Genomic DNA, 22,238 nt, shown 5'->3' on the forward strand with positions numbered 1-22,238 from the left:
AGCACTCAACATATTTGGTGTGTGTGTGTGTGTGTGTGTGTGTGTGTGGTGTGAGAGTGTTTATGTTTAATGTTGCTGTGTGTTTAGCATAGGTGGGTTTTTATGATGTATGCATGCATGTCCTCACCCTGTGAGTTTGTCATGTGCTCAGAGCTGTTTGTCACAAGAATGGTAGTCCCCAGGTGGGAAGAAGAAAGTGGGAAATATAGGGGAGGCCAGGGAGGCAGTGGGAGCCAGCAGGGGCTGGGAACGGGGTGGATCTGAAATGTGTTAGAAGCTGCCAGTGAAATCCAGAAGGATAGTTTCCAAATCTGGATTAGGACTCCTTGGAGTCCAGGAAGTTTGATGTTTGGTATGCTATGAAGACACTAAAAAGTTGAGATTGGTTTGTCTTTTCCTATTTTTAAAAAGTTGAATTTTTAAATGAAATTTCCAAGCAAGTAAGAGGAAGTGGGAGGAGAGCTGTGGTTCACTAGATCCAGTGCTGACTGAGGATGGAAGTTTGGAGGTAGATTTAAGGGCATGTGGAAGAACTGAGTCCTTCCTCTTCAGGGAAGGATAAGCCACATCTAACTGAAGATAATGCTTAAGAGCCATGAGATTTCATGGAAACATAGTTGAAAAAACGTGGGCACTAAACTCAGGTTTGGGTTCAAGTTCTGACCCTGCCACTAACTGACTGTGGGAGCTTAGAGAAGTTACTCAGCCTCTCTGGGCCAAAATAGAAATAACTATCCCTATTTCACAAGGGGAACCAAGTGAAATATTGAATTTCTGGTACCCAACACAGAGTTGGCACTCAGTATGTCAGTTGCCCCTTTGCCCAAAGAAGGCAGGAAGTAGGGGTGAATCCCAACAAACATTTATAGTAGGGGATGTCTCTCTGACCTTGGGGTGATCTGAGTATCCTGACCAGCCCTCTTCCTTCTTCCTCACAGACTCGGGGAACCTACCATTGCTACTGAGCCTCCTTTCTTTGGTGCAGCTGAAGAACAAATCAGAGCAAGAGCTGGACAGCATGGCCATGAAGCTCCTTCACCAAGGTGCCTGAGGGCCCAGGGCTGGGCCTCCTCCTTCATTCCGTCATTCACCTCTTTGAAAGAAGCTAGTGGGTCACTCTGTTCCCGTGGGTTTCCTGCTAGGGGATCTTTTAGATCTTTCTTAGTTACACTCTGGGAGAGTTTAGGAAATGAAACAAAAACAAAACCACAACACTGTGTGACAGGCACAGCCCTGGAGTTGGGAACGCCTGGGTTTGTTCTCAGCCACTAGCTATGCCACCTTAGGCAGTCACCTAGCTTTAGGTTCCTCACAGGTAAAACAGTAGTACTTGGCTGATGCAGGGTTGAGATAAGGGATTGCTACATGTAGAATGCCATGCAATACTTGGCACACAGTAGGCCTCCAGTGGAGACTCTCTGTGGAGATTCACTTTTCCTGGCACAAGCTCAGTTCTCCACCCCACTCCACAACTGACTCAGGATCTGATGATTCAGTTCACAGTCCTCTAGGCCTCTTCCACCCATACCCAAACTTCATTAGGACTTTTCATTGTTCATTAATGCAGTTGCCACTTCATAAGCACCATCCTTAGAAAGGTTTCTTGCAGAAAGATTGAAATTACTAGGGAAAAAATGGCATTTCTTCAGTACTATGGACTGTCAGGCACTCTGGCCACAGAGGGGGTTGGTTCTTTCCCTGCCTGGATCCCAGGCCTGACAGACTTAAAAAGGGCCTCTAGGCCTGGTCTGATGCTGGTCACCCCAGCCTATCTGTCAGATCAAGGGTAACACTCAGCTGGGAGGGAAAACTGCATATGACAAAATCAAACCAGCTGTCAAAGGGCCTGGGGGGGGGGGGGGGCGGAGAGTAACAACCTGAAACATACATGTGAAATGTAATATACATTTATATATAATCCTTGAGTACTTTAATTTGAGAGCATTGCAGGTAGAGGACAGAGTTGAGGAAGGGGGTTGCTTGTCTGATTGACCATAAGCCAATTAGAAGTCTGTGTGGCTGTGTGATGTGGCTGCCAAAACAGCGAATGGAGACCTAGGTAGGTTTCATATTGAGGCAATAGGGGCAGGGGAGCAGAATGGTGAATCCTAGGAGGAAAGGGATAATGTTCTATAGATGTCTATTCTACAGTGTAGTAACTGTTCTGATGAGGGCTGGGGATCATGAAGAGGCATCTCATCTTGGTTTAAGTTACAGAGGGCTTCATGGAGGAAGTGAACTTTGAGCTGAATCTTGATTGCTGAATAGGTGTTAAGGAGTTAGCCAGATGAGGGCGAAAGAGAGGGTGAAAGAGAGAATATGGCAGGTTCAGGGAATTGCATGTTGATGGTGGTGGAGTCCTCTGGGAGAGTGGTGAATGCCCCATTGCTGGAAGATTTCAGAGGCTGGATCTTCTTCCTGCTAGGGGTGGCAAGCTGGCCTAGATGACCTCTGCAGACTCTCATCATGGAGTCTTTGCTGGCATGAATGCTGTTATGGGATGCCTTTTGATCACCTAAACTTGTGCAGTCTGTTCTAACATGCAGCTATGGGCTGCTTGCCTGAATTTTTTTTTCAGATGGAGAGTGTGAACATGCCTTCAGGTTTGGTACTGTGTTTCTTTTCATTGGCTGTTATTACCAGGGACACTTAGTTTGTGCTTGGTCCCTAAGACTGACAGACTGACATCTGAAATTAGCCAGAGGAAGGGCATTATCTGTGATAATTGTGAGTGCTGGTGCACATTAAAGCCATGGAGTGCTTAGGTGATGGGGTTCCTGGGGACTCTCTTGCAGTGAGCAAGCTGTGTGGGAAGTGCAGCCCCGCTGATGTGGATATCCTGCAGCCCTCCTTCAACTTCCTGTATTGGAGCCTTCATCAGACCACACCAAGCAGTCAGAAAAGAGGTACCAGGGCCCAGGCTGAGATAGCGAAGAGGAAGGGTGCTGGGCAGTGTCTGTGGCCATTGCTGCCCTTAGTTTTTTTTTTTTTTTTCTCTTATGGAAATATATAGGGGGAGATGTCTGGACCGGATAGCCATAAGATCCTTTCTGGTTCTGATATCCTGTGGTTCTGGAATGAAGTTGAAACCCTTAGAACCTCAAGCTGAGTCTTTTGTTCATTCACCGTGTGTGCATGAGGTCCCCATCATGTGCTAACCATGATGCTGGTGCTGAGCAGGGTCTCCTGTGTAACTCATATGGCTCTCGCCCTGCCAAACTGTCTATAGCTGCCGCAGTGCTCCTTAGCAGCACGGCTCTGATAGAACTTCTGGAGAAGATTCTGGCTCTCACCTGGACAGAGGTGGACTCTCCCAGGACTGCACTCCTTTGCTCCGCCTGGCTGCTCGCCGCCTCCTTCTCTGCTCAGCAGCACGATGGCAGTCTGCAGGTTAGTCTCTAAGCCCTGTGGCTTTGGGGCATGGGGTGGCACACAGAGGAGTGACAAAATTCCTGAGTTCTGGTCTCAGCCCTGTGGCTTATTAGCTGAGTGACCTTGCTAAGGTATTTAACTGAGTAGCCTTGGCAAGGTATTTAAATCTCTGAGCTTCAGGGGCGCCTGGGTGGCTCAGTCGGTTGGGCGGCCGACTTCAGCTCGGGTCACGATCTCGCGGTCCGTGGGTTCGAGCCCCGCGTCGGGCTCTGGGCTGATGGCTCAGAGCCTGGAGCCTGCTTCCGATTCTGTGTCTCCCTCTCTCTCTGCCCCTCCCCCGTTCATGCTCTGTCTCTGTCTCAAAAATAAATAAAAGGTTAAAAAAAAAGATTTAAATCTCTGAGCTTCAGTTTCCTTGCCTGCAAAATGGGGAAAAAACCAGGGTTGTCAGGTTGGTTTACATTAATTTATCACACATGGATCACCTACCTGCCAGGCTGTGTTCTAGGCACAGAGGAATAGGACGTAAATACAGCATGTACCCCACACTTCGGAAACTTATATTGTACTCTTTAAGCAAAGCCTTGAAAAGTAAGTACAACTGTACCAGGCAAAGATAGCGGGGAAAGGCATTCAAGGTAAAGAGAGCAGTATGAGCAAAGACGGGAAGCCGCACAAATTTAGGACATAGTGTACATGTTTGGAGACTGGTGAGTGACTGTGTGATTAGAATGTAGAGAGTGACTGTCAGATCGGACAGGAAGGCAGAAGCCAGCCTGTGGCCTTGTAGTACTGGATGGTAAGCTGTGAAATGCCAGACATGTATAAGCTGTTGTGATTTTTGGAGAAGGTAATGCAGGGAACAGGGGAGCAGTGGACACACCAACAGATCACCTCCCTTCCTCTCAGTCCCTACCTGCCCCCGCTATATAGGACCTTGTCATCATAGTGCCCTGAATGGGCTCCTTTGAGGGCTGCTCCACATTCTGGTGTCTCCTCTCTAAGCCTGGCTGCTCCTTATGGGTAGAAACATCTTCTAGCCTTGATGTATCTTCTCACTGTGCCTAGCCCTGTGCCAGTCTAGTGCCAGGCACACACTCATTTATGAAGCCATTTTTATTTTATTTTATTTTTTAATTTTTTAATGTTTATTTATTTTGAGAGAGAGAGAGAGAAAGCAAACGGGGAGGGACAGAGAGAGAGGGAGACTGAATTCCAAGCAGGTTCTGCACTGTCAGCATGGAGCACCATACAGGGCTTGAACTCATGAACCATGAGATTATGATCTGGGCTGAAATCAGGAGTCAGATGCTTAACTGACTGAGCCACCCAGGAGCCCCTGAAGCCATTTTTAGTTTGGCTTCTAAGGTAGCAGCAAGCTCTGATAGATCTATTCTATAACTGGTCTTCTGGTTGTTGTCCATGGCGTTGAGTTAGGACAGGAACCTTTTCTCCCTTTCTTGGGCCCACCCTTACCCCTGCAGTCACTTCCCTGGGTGGTAGCCTACACCGTGTGCCTGGCTCTGCCCTGGTCCTCGGCTCACACCCAGCCAATTACCTACTAACCACCTCCTCTCTAAGTCCTTCCCACTGCCTTAGCTCAGGCCTGATGGTTTGTCCTTACCACTAATGTGGTCTCTTCAGTCTCCTGGCCCCTGGCCTGTCCCCTCCTCCATATCTTCTGTCCCTGCAGCCAGTCTGTCTGCCCTCCAGAGCCCACACTCCTCCAGCAGCCTTTCTGTTCTCCACATGGCCACTGAGACCTTGCTCACCTGGCCCCTCGGCAGCCTAACTTACTGCCATTCCACCCTCCTTCTCTGTCCTTTGACCAACTGTTGGCTCTTCTGCAGATCAGCTCTGCTTTTTCACATCTTCATACCATTGATAGTTTGTTTCTGATTGATTGATTCATTGTTAATAGCCTTTATTTCTAAGAGAGTTTTAGGTGTACTGAAAAGTAGATAGCACAGAGTTCCCAAATAACTCCCACACAGTTTCCTCTATTACACTTTACATTGGTATGTTATTTCAATACCTTTGTACAAGTTGGTTCTTCTGCCCAGAACCTGCTGATCCACCAGCCAACAAGTATTTTTGAGGAACTGCTTTGTGTCAAACTGTGATGCATCCAAATAGAGAAGTAATTCCTGCCTCGAAGCAGCATGTGTGATGGGTGAGGAGAGCAGAGCCAGACTCAGCTTTGAACCTACCATTCCAGCTAACCCGTCAGTTTGGACGTTGCTTTAATTTTAAAGAGCACCTTCACCAATGCTGATCCTCAGCCATTCTTCACAATAGTTCTGGAGGGAGTGAAAGCAAGTGGCATATTCCCATTTCGTACATGAAGAAAGTGAGGCAGGCTGGGAGAGGTGCAGTGACTTCCCTTTGGCCACAGGCTAGCTAGTAGCAGAGCCAGGATTTTGATTCTGGGCTGTCTGACTCTAGATCTAAGTTAGTTGGATGGTGGGCTGAGATGGAGACTGAATCACAGATGAGGCCGGGCAGGCTTCCTTCTGGAGGAGTTCCTTGACGATGGAGGAGATTTGGGGGAAGAAGTGTTCTCTGTGTACAGGCTTAATTCACCTCCTTACACTCCTGAATCTAGGACTGGTGGGCTCACAAGACTGTGTGGCCTCCTTTGTCCCTCTTGATGCAGTGGGTATGTGTGGGTGCATAGAAGAGATATTGGGACAGGTTATCATCTGCTCAAGCTGCCAGAATGTGGGAGTCACCCCTTCACCCCCTACCCTGCCAGGTTCACCAGACACTGTCCGTGGAACTGGACCAAGTATTGAAGGTCCTCAGCTTTCCGAAGAAAAAGGCTGCACTGCTCTCAGGTATGGCCCCAGGATCCTCGAGTAGGAGAAGATGAGCTTTTCCCTTAGACTGTGAGATGGGACCACCCCTCCCAGACTAGCTGATGGTCACCCCATTATTATCTACACTGTCTCCCCACTGTGACAGAGCTAGGTGGAAGGTAGGGAAAGAGGCGGGAACTGACTGGAAGGAGTTTCTTGCTTTCAGCTGCCATCTTATGCTTCTTGCGGACAGCCCTGCAACAAAGCTTCTCCTCTGCCCTTGTGGCCCTGGTGCCCTCAGGGGCCCAGCCACCACTGGCCCCTGAGGACACTGCCCTCGCTCCGCTGGGAACATCACAAGTGTTGTCCCTGGTCATCGGACTGCAGAACCTCTTGGTGCAGGTAAGGCCCTTGCCCAGTGGGACCCTGGCAGTGGAGTCTGCTTCTCCCAGAACAACAGTAGGGAGGAGTGGCTGCCTGTCAAGGACCTGGTATTTCCTCTAGGATTAGAGGGTGGATTGATTGGGACTTTTAAAGTTATAGTGACAGAAATGAAACACAAAATGGCTCATAACTGAGAAGGTCAGGGGTCATTACTGGCTTCAGGCACAGTTGGATCCCAGAGGCCCAGATAGTGTCATCAGAGCTCTGTCTCCATGTCTTGGTTCTGCATTTTTCTCTATTAGCTTTATTCTCATGGGATGGTAGAATGACCAACAGCAGCACCTGGCTTATATCCTTCCAGCAGCAAGAGACTTTCTGTTTCCCAGCAGTCCTCAGAACTGAGTCTCATTAGTCTGGCTTGGGTAATGTGCCAATCACTGTGGCTGGGCCATGGGATGCTCTGGCTGATGTGGCTTGAGTCAGTGCCCTCTCCCGGAGTCTGGGGCCATGCGGTCAGCTCTCTATTACCCTTGTAGACAGAATATGAAAGAGGGATAGTTCCACAAAAGAAAACTGTTTGCAGAAAAAGGAGGAGCGAATTTTGTGTAAGCCAAAACAGTAGATGTGTACCCCAGAGGGCTTTATGTTTCACAGCTTAGAGGACTTTTGGAGATTATTGTATTGTATTGTATTGTATTGTATTGTATTATTATTATTGTATGTATTTTAATTTACATCGAAATTAGTTAGCGTATAGTGCAACAATGATTTCAGGAGTAGATTCCTTAATGCCCCTTACCCATTGAGCCCATCCCCCCTCCCACAATCCCTCCAGTAACCCTCTGTTCTCCATATTAAAGAGTCTCTTATGTTTTGTCCCCCTTCCTGTTTTTATATTATTTTTGTTTCCCTTCCTTTATGTTTATCAGTTCTGTGTCTTGAAGTACTCATGAGTGAAGTCGTATGATATTTGTCTTTCTCTAATTTCGCTTAGCATAATACCCTCTAGTTCCATCCACGTAGTTGCAAATGGCAAGATTTCATTCTTTTTGATAGCCGAGTGATACTCCAGTGTGTGTGTGTGCGTGTGTGTATAGACACATCTTCTTTATCCATTCATCCATTGATGGACATTTGGGCTCTTTCCATCCTTTGGCTATTGTTGATAGTGCTGCTATAAACATTGGGGTGCGTGTGTCCCTTCGAAACAGCACCCCTGTATCCCGTGGATAAATGCCTAGTAGTGCAATTGCTGGGTCGTAGGGTAGGTCTATTTTTAGGTTTTTGAGGAACCTCCGTACTGGTTTCCAGAGTGACTGCACCAGCTTGCATTCCCACCAGCAATGCAAAAGAAATCCTCTTTCTCCGCATCCTCGCCAACATCTGTTGTTGCCCAAGTTGTTCATGTTAGCCATTCTGACAGGTGTAAGGTGGTATCTCACGGTGGTTTTGATTTGTATTTCCCTGATGATGAGTGATGTGGAGCATTTTTTCATGTGCCAGTTGGCCATCTGGATGTCTTCTTTGGAGAAGTGTCTATTCATGTCTTTTGCCCATTTCTTCACTGGATTATTTGTTTTTTGAGTGTTGAGTTTGATAAATTCTTTATAGATTTCGGATACTAACCCTTTATCTGATATATCATTTGCAAATATCTTCTCCCATCCCATCAGTTGCCTTTTAGTTTTGTTGATTGTTTCCTTCGCTGTGCAGAATCTTTTTATTTTGATGAGGTCCCAGTAGTTCATTTTTGCTTTTGTTTCCCTTGCCTCTGGAGACTTGTTGAGTTAGAAGTTGCTGCGGCCAAGATCAAAGAGGTTTTTGCCTGCCTTCTCCTTGAGGATTTTGATGGCTTCCTGTCTTACATTTAGGTCTTTCATCCATTTTGAGTTTATTTTTGTGTATGGTGTAAAAAGGTGGTCCAGGTTCATTCTTCTGCATGTCGCTGTCCAGTTTTCCCAACACCACTTGCTGAAGAGACTGTCTTTATTCCATTGGCTATTATTCTTTGCTGCTTTGACAAAGATTAGTTGGCCATACATTTGTGGGTCCATTTCTGGGTTCTTTATTCTGTTCCATTGATCTGAGTGTCTGTTTTTGTGCCATGGAGATCATTGTTTATCTAGCCATCACATACTGTGAAGGGTGGTGGGGCATGGAGGTATGTTAGATGCCTGCCTTTGAGGAGTTAACATTTGGTGGGGAACTGCTGTGTAGACAAGAAGTGATAACACAATGTGGTCAGTTCTGGGCTAAAGGGACACACTGCATTGTGGGGTACAGGGTGTAACTGATAGCCTATTATAGGGTTAGTGCAAAGCTGGCTGTCAGAGAAGGTTTCCTGGTAGGGATGCTTGAGCTGAGCTGAAAAGACCAAGTGATTTGTCCTACATCCCTATGGGCAGGGGGGCATCAGAAACAGGATTGATCTTGATGGCAGCACCATTTTGTTCTCTGATATGGACTCATTCCCTGTTCCTGGCCTTGTGGCCTGTTTCCAACCCTTGATTCCCCAGAACTTTCTTTTCTTTTAAGAGGCTTATTGTGTATTATTTTATTTTCTTTAAAAAAATTTTTTTTTAATGTTTATTTATTTTTGAGAGAGAGAGAGAGACAGAGCGTGAGCCAGGGAGGGGCAGAAAGAGGGGGAAACAGAATCCGAAGCAGGCTTCAGGCTCTGAGCTGTCAGCACAGAGCCCAATGCAGGGCTCAAACTCACGAACTGCAAGATCATAACCTGAACCGAAGTCGGGCACTTAACCGACTGAGCCACCCAGGCACCCCTATTGTGTATTATTTTCAAATATGAGCTGGTCACTGTAGAGTTACGGAAGCCCTGGATGTTTATGCTGTTTTTGTTAGACTTGGATTCTCTCTTCTTGCCCTTTGGAGCTTGTCTAAGAGAGATCCTTATGGTCTGATCTGAGGGGAAGTCATTCATAAGACAAGAGGAGGGAGGTTGGGGAGGGAGCCAGCAAATGAGTGAGGGGAGTTGCAGAGACTTCCTGGGGTGGGATGCGGGCCTTCATTTGAGTAGACACTACTTGGTGTCCAGATGATGACTGCACATGTATGATACGGCTGTTGATTGTGGGAGATCATGTTCAAGGACTGATCCCCACTGAGCCTGGGCACAGTATGGGGAAAGTTGAGAAATGTCAGGAGATAGAAGTTGCTGGCTCTGTGGTTGCCGAGATTTGTCCTGCCAGCACATCTCTGCACAAGGCTCTGTACCTTTAGCTGTCTCTGTTGTAACTTCCCATTTTCCTATCAGTCTTCCCGAGACTGTGAGCTCCTCAAAGGTAGGAACTGTGTCTGACTAATCTTTGTGTCTTGTTCCCCTTGTGGGTTCAAAACCAGATGAGAAATCAGGAATCAGATGAGAACCAAAACATCAGCTTTGTTTCTGGTAAACACTGTAGTAGAGTGTAGCTGGGACTTCAGGTCATACTGGGCTTATTTTTTTTTTTTTTTTGTCTCTACTTTTTCATATACAGCAGAGATTAAAGAATTTTACAGTGAACATTCATACACACACCACCTAGATTTTATTAACATTTTACTATACTTGCTTTATCATATCTATTCAAAAAGAGCTTTTAAACCACCGCCTTTCCCCCAGGCCAGACCAGGAGCCTATATGCAGGGAAATTATGTTTGCATTGTGGACACTTAGCCAGCTGGCCAAGACCTTAAGAGTTTAAGTTCATGAGAGCATGACCTTTAATACCTTGATCCTGTCTTGATGGCATAGTACATGTTAAGCTAGTATCTTACCTATTAGATTAATCTGTCCTTGGGTGAGGAGGAGCCAGTTAAATGTGGGAGGAAGGGCAAATGCTTTCTCTTCAATGTTTCTGAAAGGGCTGAAGTTCCTATTTTAACATTCAGAACATAGGGAAAAAATTATTCCCTTATACTCTATATCCAGCATGAAACCTGGCACTAAATTGGCATCCAGTGTTTGTTGAATGAATGAATGAATGAGGACACAGAAATGAATATGACATTAAGTACTCAGATTGTAGGAAGCACAATTACAATTAATGCCAAAATGACCTATTATTTGAATCAAGAAAATCTCTACAGAAGAGGTTACATTTGAACCAGGCCTTGAGTGATGGAAACCTTCCTTAAACTAGTGGCTTAACCACTAAGGGATCAGTGACTTCCTTTAGCACCATCACCATTCACTTTCCCTGCCCAGGGCCCAGGGCTGCGACACTCTCCTGTGGCTCTGGTGGTTTTTTTTTTGGTTTTGTTTTGTTTTTTAAATCATGGTAAAATTAACATCACAAAATTAATCATTTTTAAGTTGCAATTCTGTGGCAGTGAGTACATTTACATTGTTGTACAAACACTACCACCTTCCATATGCAAAACTTTTTCATCTATCTTGTCGAACTAAAACTCTGTCCACAATAAACAGTAATTCTCCATTGTCCCCTCTCCCCAGCCCTTGACAGTCACCATTCTACTTTCTGTCTCTATTCAACTATTTGATTCTTCTAGGTAGCTCATTTAAGTACAATAATATAGTATTTGTCTCTCTGGAAGTTTTGGACTGTCCTCAGCAGTCCCTGGGAAGGGGAACCAACTGGAATAACTCATGAATTCTTCATGAGAGGCTACTGGGCCTGTGATTGTTGTAGGAAAGTGTGGTGAGGAGCCGCTCAGCCTCACAGTCACTGTCCCTGTTACTGCCTGATGAACAGGACCAAGGAGCCCCTTTCTCCTTTCTCTCACTGACACACTCCTGAGAAATTCCCTGGCCTCCTGCCTTCAGCCATAGTGACCTTTCTGTCACTGCCCTTAATCCAAGGAAGTATATGGAAGAATCATTTTGTTTCTGTGTCCTTCCCTCAGGGCTGGAGCTAAGCCTTCTTCAGACCTCCCATAGTTTTGTCATTTAAAAATGGTTCTTTATTTGTTCAATTATTCATACATTCAGCAAATATTAATCCCACAGCAATCCAAGAATAGAGGAGGTCTCTCTCTCTCTCCTGAGCTCCCAGAGTGGTTTATTCAGTCCTGTAATGAGGATTGTATTTATCATATTTTATTATATGGTCAGTGGTCTGAATTTCTGTCCTCTTGTAAAACTATGAATTTCTTTTAGGCAAAAACTTTTGCTGCTTGTGGGGGTTGCAGTCAGAGAAGGCCTCACAGAAAAGGTGACATTTGAATTCAGCCTTGAACAGTGTCTAGGCAGAGGTAGAGGGAAGGGCATTCCAGGCAGGGAGGACAGCATGAGCAAAAGTGCATAATATGGGGGCGCCTGGGTGGCTCAGTCAGTTGAGTGTCCCACTTCGGCCCAGGTCATGATCTCGCGGTCCGTGGGTTCGAGCCCCGCATCGGGCTCTGTGCTGACGGCTCGGAGCCCGGAGCCTGTTTCAGATTCTGTGTCTCCCTCTCTCTCAGACCCTCCCCTGTTCATGCTGTGTCTCTCTCTGTCTCAAAAATAAATAAACATTAAAAAAAATTAAAAAAAAAAAAAAGAAAAGCTTTAAAAAAAAAGTGCATAATATGGAAGTGCATGGAGGAGGGAGAGGTTGAGGGGTGGCAAGAAGTAGAAGATGACCCTGAGGAGCTGGGCGGGGGCCAGACTAGTCAGTACCTTACGTGCCAGGCCAAGAGGTGCTGTGGGGAGCCATGAAGGGCTTCTATCAGACTGAGTTTTTGAAAGGTCACTGGCAACCACAGTAGGAAAGAGGGGTGGGAGGAGAAAGCCTGAAGGCAAGTGGACTGTTGAGCAAGAGATTGTTACAGTTACCCGAGTAAATGACACCGAGGCCCATGTCACACCCACTGAGATAGCTAAAATGAAAACGACAGATTATATCAAATGTTGGCAAGAATGTGGAGTAAGTGGAGTCCTCATACATAATTGGGGGTGGGAATGCAAAATGGTGCAGCTACTTTGGAAAACAGCCTGGAAGTACTTCAAAGAGCTAAACATAAAATTTCTGTATGCCCAACAGTGCTATTCCCAGGTATATGCCCAAGGAGATTGAAAGTGTGTGTCTACACAAAAACTTAAACGCACATGTTCATAGCAGTACTATTCATAATAGTTCCAAGTACAAACAACCCCAGTGTTCACCAGCTGATAAATGGATCAACAAATTGTATACACGTGCAATTGAATACTATATGGCCATAAAAGTAATGAAGCACTCACATGCTACAATCCAGGTGAACCTTGAAAACATGCTCAGTGAAAGAAGCCAGATGTAAAAGACCACATATTACATGATTTCATTTGGATGAAATGTCCAGAATAGGCAAATCCATAGAGACAGAAAGTGGATTAGTGGTTGCCTAGGACCGGGGTTGGGGGTCAGGGAATGGGGAGCAACTATTAATGAGTATGGGGTTTCTTTTTGGGATGATGAAAATATTCTGGAATTAAATAGCTGTACAACTCTGTGAATATACTAGAAACTACTGATCTAGGGACTTAACTGGCTCAGTTAAGTGTGTGACTCTTGGTCCTTGCTCAGGTCCCGATCTCACAGTTTGTGAGCAAGCAGAGGAGGGGCAGAGAAAGAGGGAGACACAGAATCCAAAGCAGGCTGCAGGCTCTGAGCTGTCAGCACAGAGCCTGACATGGGTCTTGAACCCACAAACCGCAAAATCATGATCCAAAGTTGGATGCTTAACAGACTGAGCCACCTTGGTACCCTGATCTGTACCTTTAAAAAGATTAATTTTGTGGTTTATGAATTATATCTCATTAAAGCTGTTATTAAAAAAAAAAAAAAAAGCAGTATCAAGAGGGAAAAAATGACAGTAAGACCTAAGCTAGGGCACTGGGTGCTAGTCCTCTGACGTCTCTGGTCCAAAGCAGCCATGCAACATCAGCACCAACAATTGAGTGCTGGGCAGAGTGTGCAGTCTTCAGCTGTCTGAGCCGAGGTAGCTCAGTGCAGTGCTGTGGAAGGTGCACTGGCCAGAATCATAGAGATCTGCATCATAGTCCCTGCCCCGCTCCTAACTCTGAAGGAGTTTAGCAAGTCAATTCCTCTTACTGATCCTTGATTTCTCTATCTGAAAAATGTAAGGAGTCTTTCAGCATTAAGCAATTTGGGCCTATGAGAATAGCCTCCATTCCCCCAGGAATGGAGCACAGCCCAGAAAAGCGTTGGTTGTAGTGAGGATGGAGGCGGTGTTCAGGGTTCACCATGCTGGGTCACGTGGGGCAAAGAGAGCAGGTTAATAGCAGTGGGGGGAGGGCTGTGTACTGGAGGACTTGCATGGCATTGGAGTAGGGAGAAGCCAGGGCAAACTTCCCTTTTTAGTTCTCAGAGGAGCCACAGGACTATAAATCTCTGTCTCCAGAGAATACGTACAGTACGTTTGTTTTGGGTTTCTTTGGAGATGGAGACCTTGGCCAGCAGGTGGAGCTGCAGGAAGACAGGAGGGGGCCCTTTCTTGTGGCCAGGACTAACAATGGAGCAGGCCACCTTGGGAGGAATAAGAGTGTCTTGTGGCTGGGGATCTCCAAGCAGAAACCCAGCAAGAACTCCTGGATTCCAGTCCAATTGCTACAACCCTGGGGAGAGTTGGGGAGAGGTAAGGCTGTGTCTGAGCAGGGAAGAAACAATTATCCTTGTGCTTAGGCTTGGCTTTGTGATTAGGGTTGGAGTAGAATGTTGTTACCAGATTGGAAATCAGTGAGCTGGTTAGTTTTACAAGATGTGAGGCTTTGACCTCAGGTATCGTTCCTACAAGAGCAGAGGTATATGTCAGGTTAGGGTTCTAGGAGAGTAGGAGGTGGGGAGGAAGGAGAGAAGACATTTATCAAGTGCCTACTCCACACAAACACTTGACCTACATTATTTATTTATTTAAAAATTTTTTATGTTTATTTATTTTTGAGGCAGAGAGAGAGAGAGAGAGAGAGAGAGAGAGCGTGAGCAGGGGAGGGGCAGAGAGAGAGAGGGAGACACAGAATCTGAAGCAGGCTCCAGGCTCTGAGCTGTCACCACAGAGCCCAATGTGGGGCTTGAACTCAGAACCATGATATCACAACATGAGCTGAAGTCAGACACTTAACTGACTGAGCCACCCAAGTGCCCTGACATATGTTATTTATTCATCACAACTCTTCTGTAAGGTAGAAATTATCATCTCTGTTTTATAGACAAGGAAACAGAATCCCAGAGATGTTAAGTAACCTGCCTAAGTTCACACACTTTTAGGTCAGGATTTAAACTTAAGTCCTTTTCGGGGCTCCTGGGTGGCTCGGTTAAGCGGCCGATTTCGGCTCAGGTCATGATCTCGCGGTCCGTGAGTTCGAGCCCCGCGTCGGGCTCTGTGCTGACCGCTCAGAGCCTGGAGCCTGTTTCGGATTCTGTGTCTGTCTGTCTCTGACCCTCCCCCGTTCATGCTCTGTCTCTCTCTGTCTCAAAAATAAATAAACGTTAAAAAAAAAAAATTTTAAACCTAAGTCCTTTTGTTTACAAAATCCATGTTCTTTCAGTGTCCCGAGAAGTGCATCTTGTGAACAGGGGTCATTGTTACCAGAGTGGTGGTACCTGGCATTCCTAATGCCCAGTGGTCCCAGCTCCTCATCCAGGTGGTGCTTGCTGGGTTTCTAAGGTAATATGGAGACAGAGTCAGAGAGTGGCACTGGGGCCATAGCTCTTTGCCAGGTGGGGAAACCAAGGCATGCTGGCTCATGTGTGTGCCTGGGAAGAGGCTGGAAGTGCCCACTGGTTAAGAGTTAAGTTTCGGTTGGAGAAGGAGAAAGGGCACAAGGCCCAGGGTTTGGTTCTAGATCTGCCACCTACTGATATATGCAGGTGTCCTCAGGTCAAGTATTTTCTCTCTGGGCCTCATTTTCTCAGCTGTAAAATGAGGTAAGTGGATAGCTCAAACACTTCAAGCTGTGTTCCTTACAGGACTTAGGAGTTCTGTGTAGAAAACCCAGGGGTGTTTAAAGGGAGGGCGTATTTCTCCTGTCATGCATTTCATGAGGATGTTCTCACCCTTTATTGAGTGTGTACTCTGTGGCAAGCATTGGCTGAGCACTCTGTATCCATTTCTCCTTCAACCCTCTCAGCAACTCAGGTAATTTTAAAATTCCCATTCAGCAAGAGTAAGTGACTTTAGCCAGGGTCACATAGATGGTAAGTGACTAAGCAAAGATGCAAACCCAAGTCTGTCCTATGTTCTTAACCATCACATTGCTGCCTTTGAAAGAACAGTATGAAAACAGCATAGCTTTGTTTGTTTTTACATTTAAAAAAATCATTTTTTATAACTTACATGCAATAAAATTCATTGATTTTAAGTGTACAATTAAATGAGTTTTGACAAAAATATAGTTTCATAAACACATAAACCACAGTCATGATATAGAACATTTCCATCACCCTAGAAAGTTCTCTGGTGCCCCTTGGTAGTTAATCTCTTCTCATCCCTGTCCCTCAGTACATACTGATCAGCTTTCTGTCACTATAGTTTTGCCATTTCTAGAATTCCTAGAAGTGAAATCATACAATATGTGGTCTTGTGTGTCTAGCTTCTGTCACTTAGCTTAATGCTTTTGAACTTCATTCATATTGGTGTGTGTGTCAGTACTTCATTTCTTTTTACTGGTGAGTAGTCATCCATTATATGGCCATACCACAGCTATTTACCTATTAACCTATTGATTTGGGACTTCCAGATTTTTGACTGTTATGCATACAGTTGTTCTTCATATGGAAGTACAAGTCTTTGTGTGGACATATGGTTTTATTTCTCTTATATAGGAGTGGAATTGCTGGGTCAAATGAGGTATTTGTTCTCTAATGTGTGTAACAAGTTATCACAAACTTAATGGCTTAACACCACACCGTTTATCACCTCACAGTTTTCTATATCAGAAGTCTGAGTGGGTTTGAGCAAGTTCTTTGCTTAGAGTCTCACAAGGCTGAAATCAAGGTGTTGGCCAGACTGGGTGCTTACCTCGGGAATCTGGGAAGAATCCACTTCTTCTGCAGGGGCCTCTTCTAGCTCTTTGCCCACATTCTTTCTCACTGGGCCCCTCTATCTTCAAAGCAGCAATGCGTGCTGAGTCCTTCTCACGTCTCCAGGCTCTCTGGTTCTTCTGCCACCAGCCAGAGAAAATGGTTTTTCAAGGCCCCAACAATCTCATTTTGCCCTATAATGTAACATAATCACAGGAATAACATCTGGGAGCAAAGGTCATGGGACCATCTTAAAATTCCGCCTAGCACATATGGTAAGTACATATTTACTTTATAAGAAACCATCAAATTGTTTTCCAAATGGTTGCATCGTTTACTTTCCCACCAGAACTATATGAGAGTTCTAGTTGCTCTACATTCTAACCCACATGGTATCGTCAGTCTTTTTAATTTTAGCTGTTGGTGGGTGTGTAGTGGTAGTTTTCATTTGCATTTCCCTAATGACTGATGACAATGAGATCTTTTGGCATGCTTATTAGAGCATAAAATTTTGTTTGATGAAAAGTTCTGCTTTAAAAAAAGGTTGAAACTTACTGGCGTAGATAAACTGTGAGGTTCTTACAGAGTCTGTAATCTATGAATCTCTTAATGGGGCCCAGGGCTTATCTCCTTTTCTGAAACAGCCTCTTGAATGTAGGTAGAACATAGGTGAATCATCAGTATAAGCACTGTGCTCTGCTCTGTGTGTGTGTTAGACATGAAACCAACGAACATTCCTTGATTATCTACAGGGCTACAATCCCATATCTGAAATTCTGAAATCCAAATTATTCTGAAAACCAGATGTTTTTTTCTTGATTGACACCAAAACTCATTGGTAGCAAAACCTGACATTAACTTCTGTGGGGTTTTGTTTGTTTGTTTGCAGAAGGACCCTCTGTTGTCCTATGCCTGTGTTGCCTGCCTGGAAGCCTTGCTTGATTACCTGCATGCCCGGAGCCCAGACATCGGTAGAAACCCTCCCTATTTTCTGATGTTCTCATAGGGGCAGCCAGCCCCTGCCACCCTCCTGTCCCAGACTTCCAACCTCTGTTCTTTGACTCACACTCATTTTGTTTAATTCTTTTCATAATACTACAAGGGCATTGCCATGCCCATTATACAGATGAGGACATTGTAGTTCAGAGAGATCAAGGAACCTGCCCAACCAAGGTCAAAAGCTCTTAAATGGCAGAGCCCTTCCTATGCCTGCTTCCCACAATAGTGGGATATGTGGTTTCCCTGGGCCAGGTAGCATAGGTGGATAGAAGCCCAGGGAAGAAAGAAACTTCCTGCGTTCAGGTCAGTTTGTCCAATGCCCTGCCTCTAGCTGGGCAACCCCTGTTTGAGCCAGTCAGAGAAAGTCCTCTTCAGCAATGCTCCATGGTCTATGGAAAAGTAGCAGTAACAGCCTAGAGTGACTGGTGTTTCCTGTAGCATTCCATGTGGTCTCCCAGCCCTGGAATCGGTTTTTGCTGTTTACCCTCCTGGATGCTGGAGAGAGTTCCTTCCTCAGACCTGAGATCTTGAGGCTCATGACCCTGGTAAGTACTTAATGGATGGTCTTGTGGTCTGAAGAATGTGATGAGCTGGGTGGTCCTGAGGAGACCAGGTAGAGGGGTAGAAGGTAGAGGGGCTGGGTGGGTCTTCACCCTACAAGAGGCCTGCTCAGAGAATTCCTCTAAACACCCACATCTTCTCACCCCAAAAGACCCAGATACTCCTAATTTATTTGCATATGAATCATGAATCATTGGCTGGGGCCTACCTGCCGCACCCAGATCCTATGCTAGGGACCAAAGGTGTTACTGAGCCAAATGCTCTGCCCTTTAAGGGTCTCTCAGTCTTGAGAAGGAGATAGACAGGAAACTAATAGTTAAAATATGACGTTATTAGTGGCAGAGTAGAAGATATGCTAAGAACCTAGCTTGTGGTAAGTGCCCACTGAATAAACAACAAAGCAGTGAGCCTGTGAATGATAGTAAAGCAGATCAATCAATAAATCAGTGGTTGGTGTGGGAACACAGAGAAGAGTACAGTTGACCCTTGAATAATGTGGGGGTTATGTTGGTCCCTGAGCAGTTGGAAATCCGAATATAACTTTTGACTCCCCCAAAACTAGCTACTAATAGCCCACTGTTGACTGGAAGCCTTACTGATAACATAAACAGTCAGTAAACACATATTTTGTATGTTATATGTACTGAATACCGTATTCTTACAATAAACTAGAAAAAGAAAATGCTATTAAGAAAATCGTAAGTACAGTACAGTATTTATCGAAAATAATCTGTGTATAAGTGGACCCATGCATTTCACTCTCGTGTGGTGTAAGGGTCCACTGTAATTATTTCTGCCAGAGCTGGGAGGGAGAGGTGAGTAAGAGTGTAGTAAGCACTCAATTAATGCCTGTATTTCTTTAATAAAATGAAAGAACATTCAGCAGGAAGGTAACATTTTAGCTGAGGCTTGAAGGATTATTAGGCAAAGAGGAGGAAAAGTATTCCAAGTAGTGAAGTGAAAATAGCAGGGGTACGAGCACCTGGCAGTGTGTTTGGGTAACCACCATAGTCCATTTTGACCATGAGCGTGAGGTACAAGGCCAAGGGGTGAGGGGAAGGGTACTGAAGAGGTCAGCAGGACCAACCCTCTCAGGGTTTCATACTCTGCCTCATTTATTCCACTTCTCCTGGACCCACCAACTCTGAGCTCCTGAAGGCAGGGTTCTGTGGGCTTTAGATCTGTGCCCCCAGCCCAGTGCCAATCACAGCAGGGACACGGGAAATGTCTGTGAATGAAGGAGATACCAAATCACTGTGTGTTTGCGGCTTCTCTCCCTGGCCTAGTTTGTGCGGTTCCAGAGCAGCAGTGTCCTTTCTCGTGAGGAGGTGGGTCATGTTCTGCAAGGCGCAGCTTTGGCTGACCTCTCTACCCTGTCGAATACCACACTCCAGGCTCTGCGTGGCTTCTTCCTGCAGGTGGGTTGGAAGGGGATGCCACGGAGCCTCTGTAAGGCTCGACCCTCCACGCCATCTTCTTTGTGGAGGATGAGCCCTCTGGCCACAGCAGCTAGAGGGAGGTCAGGAGTACAGAGGGTGGAGGGTAGAGAGGATCTGATGGAGTAGGCACTGAGAAGGCCTGTCTCCCCTGCCCTCTTCTTGCTCCAGGTCCAGAGCATGGGCCTCCTGGCTGATGAGAGCACGGCCCAGACCTTGCACGTCTCCTTGGAGGGCCTCTCCCCTAGCACCTCCTCAGCCGAGCCGCCCCTGGACATGCTGTATCCTTTCCTGCATCTGGGAGCTTGGCCTGGGCAAGGTCATCCAGGCTATGGGAGGCTGCGGCATCATGCTTCAGAGGGGTGCGCTGTCTACAGCCCTGTACTTTAAAGCATGTGGGTCAGTGAGAATAATTAATAGTGATAGCAACGACAATGACGTACTCTGTTCTAAGTTCCCACCAAGGGCCAGGCACGTTACATGTATTGTGTCTAGTCCCCACAGAAGCCAGGGATGTTAATATAGCTATAACTTAGACCAGAGAGGTTACATGACATGCCCAGGATCACACAGTAATAGCATCAGGATTTGACCCCTGTTTATCTCCAAAGCTGTATCACCAAACTCAGGAAGGAGCTAGTCCTTCCCCAAAAGCTTTGGAGAAAGTTGCCCAAACCCAGATACGGGTGCTTCCCTCAGCCCAACATGGGGGGTGCTGTGTGACTGACATGTCCCCGAGAAAGCCTGGGGCTGTGGGCAGTAACTAGAGGCCCTTTGGGGGTGGTTGTGGTGCTCCAGAGACACTTCAGTCTGTGTGTTGTTTGGTGGTACTTCCTCCCCACCCCCACCGGCTACCTCCTTGGCTTTCTTCTTTCTCCTCCTTTTTCTCTCTCCTCTTTTCTCCTCTTTCCCTTGTGCATGGAATGTTCCCTGTTGAATAGCAACTACCTACCCAGGTGTTTGGGTCCCAGTTTTAGAATCCAGCCCACTATTCTTAAGAGCTCTTCTGTTCTTGTGTGACTGTTTTTGCCCTTTTGGGGCTCTAGAAGTGTGGTTCTCCCACGGTTGGCTCCACCTTTCTGCTGTTCTCCTCTCATGTTTTGCTGCCAGTTGCCTGGGAGGGGTGGCTGTATCCCTGTCCCACATCAGAGACTGATCCTCATGACTCGAAGGCCCAGAAACGGAGAGAACTGTGACCTGGAGAAGAAAAAGTCAGGGCAGAATTGTTGGAGAAATGGATGACAATTGTAGCCGTTCACTCTATTGTTGAAGTGGAATCAGGAAATAAAATGATACACTCACATGTCTCTGTGGGCTCTCCCAAAAACATTTCACTCTCAATTTACCTTGGCTCCCTGGAGCTGATAACTCTGCCAGTAGGATAGTGGATTGCTTCGGTAAGGAATGGATGGCCTCCTCAGGGACAGTGGGTGGGATGTGTTCTGCTAACATGTAAGGAGCACCAGCTGGATGCCTCAGTTGTACCCAGAAAATGCCACTCGCAGGCCATCCACGGGGCCAGAAGTGCAGAGAAAGTCCATGTTTGGTACCCGTGTGGTCCAAGTGCTCCAAGAGGCAGCCTCACCTCACATGGAGCTGGAGAGAGGTACAGTTTTGAGGCCAGGACGCTGAGCAGGTGAAATCCTTCTCTGCCTTGCTAGCTCGGTGGAACTGTTCCAGCTCGGCCCGTCCCTGGCTAAAGGAGGTCCCTTGTTTCTTTCTGTGGGCCCTTCCCAGAGCTTGTATCTTTATCCCCACGTGTGCGGTTCTTTTAATGTCTGCTCTCCACCGTTGTGCCTGCTTCCTGTTCCCAGCTCAGCCCACCGTGCCTCTTGCCTGCCGTCCCCAATCCGGGTGCCCGTAAGTGGACAGCCCACCCTTACCCCTTGGGTTTGGCTGTGTGGACCCTGCACAAAACTGGTATGAACTCTGCCCTAATGAACTGCAGACACTGTAGGTTTCTTCTTCTTCTTCTTTTTTTTTTTTTTAATAAAGTTTATTTATTTTAGTAATCTCCACACCCAAAGAGGGGCTTGAACTCACAACCCTGGTATCAAAAGTCCCATGCTCCTCCCCTACTGAGCCAGCCAGGTGCCCCTACAGGCTTAAAAAAACCAAACCAAACCAAACAAAAAACACTGTTAGTCCGTGACCCACCAAACTGATCCTGCCAACTATGATTTAAAAAACACTGTCAGGGGCGCCTGGGTGGCTTGGTTGGTTAAGCGTCCGACTTCGGCTCAGGTCATGATCTCACGGTCTGTGGGTTCGAGCCCGCATCCGGCTCTGTGCTGACAGCTCAGAGCCTGGAGCCTGTTTCGGATTCTGTGTCTCCCTCTCTCTGTGACCTCCCCCGCTCATGCTCTGTCTCTGTCTCTGTCTCAAAAATAAATAAACGTTAAAAAAAAAAAATAAAAATAAAAAAAACAACAACACTGTCAGCTTATGAAAAGTTTCGGTCAGGGCGCCTGGAAGGTCACGCGGACGGCAGGGGTCAGGGCCTCAGTCCGCTGACGCGCCCTGTAAGTCAGGCACAGACCCCACACAGACTTAACTTCCTCCAATCTGACCGTGACAGAACGCCGAACGATCGCGCCCCGGGACAAGCTTGGCGGGACCGGACTCCAGCTAACCGCGCTGAGGACCCGCGCGGGAGCCCGGCGGGGCGGGGCCGGAAGTGAAGTCAACGGAGCGGTTGTCGCGGCCCGCGCTCATTGGCCGGGAGCGGC

The 22,238-nt window shown here is 46.5% G+C and overlaps 1 protein-coding gene and 1 long non-coding RNA gene across 4 annotated transcripts in view; one reads left to right on the forward strand and one right to left on the reverse strand.

The window, feature by feature from the left end:
• The window catches only part of MEI1 (meiotic double-stranded break formation protein 1), a 79,122-nt gene extending 58,310 nt beyond the window's left edge, over nt 1-20,812 (forward strand). For both annotated transcript variants that reach the window (XM_049626438.1, XM_049626439.1), the window contains 10 exons: nt 939-1,043; nt 2,796-2,906; nt 3,230-3,390; nt 6,128-6,209; nt 6,397-6,572; nt 17,403-17,484; nt 17,951-18,057; nt 19,360-19,491; nt 19,681-19,790; nt 20,620-20,812. In XM_049626438.1, the coding sequence (XP_049482395.1) occupies nt 939-1,043; nt 2,796-2,906; nt 3,230-3,390; nt 6,128-6,209; nt 6,397-6,572; nt 17,403-17,484; nt 17,951-18,057; nt 19,360-19,491; nt 19,681-19,790; nt 20,620-20,665 (1,112 nt within the window). In that variant the 3' untranslated portion in view covers nt 20,666-20,812. The remainder of the gene's footprint in view (nt 1-938; nt 1,044-2,795; nt 2,907-3,229; nt 3,391-6,127; nt 6,210-6,396; nt 6,573-17,402; nt 17,485-17,950; nt 18,058-19,359; nt 19,492-19,680; nt 19,791-20,619) is intronic.
• Nucleotides 16,483-22,156, reverse strand: LOC125919657 (uncharacterized). 2 transcript variants are annotated; one of them, XR_007456852.1, is made up of 4 exons: nt 21,944-22,156; nt 20,812-21,700; nt 20,462-20,706; nt 16,483-16,707 (listed from the first exon to the last, which is right to left on the reverse strand). It is a non-coding gene; the product is annotated as an uncharacterized LOC125919657 (long non-coding RNA). The 2 variants fall into 2 exon arrangements; XR_007456853.1 differs by lacking the exon at nt 16,483-16,707 and having other exon boundaries at nt 20,625-20,706; nt 20,856-21,700.
• Nucleotides 22,157-22,238: the final 82 nt, after the last annotated feature.

Source organism: Panthera uncia, chromosome B4 (genome assembly GCF_023721935.1).
Source record: "Panthera uncia isolate 11264 chromosome B4, Puncia_PCG_1.0, whole genome shotgun sequence".
In the NCBI taxonomy this organism is placed as follows: Eukaryota; Metazoa; Chordata; class Mammalia; order Carnivora; family Felidae; genus Panthera; species Panthera uncia.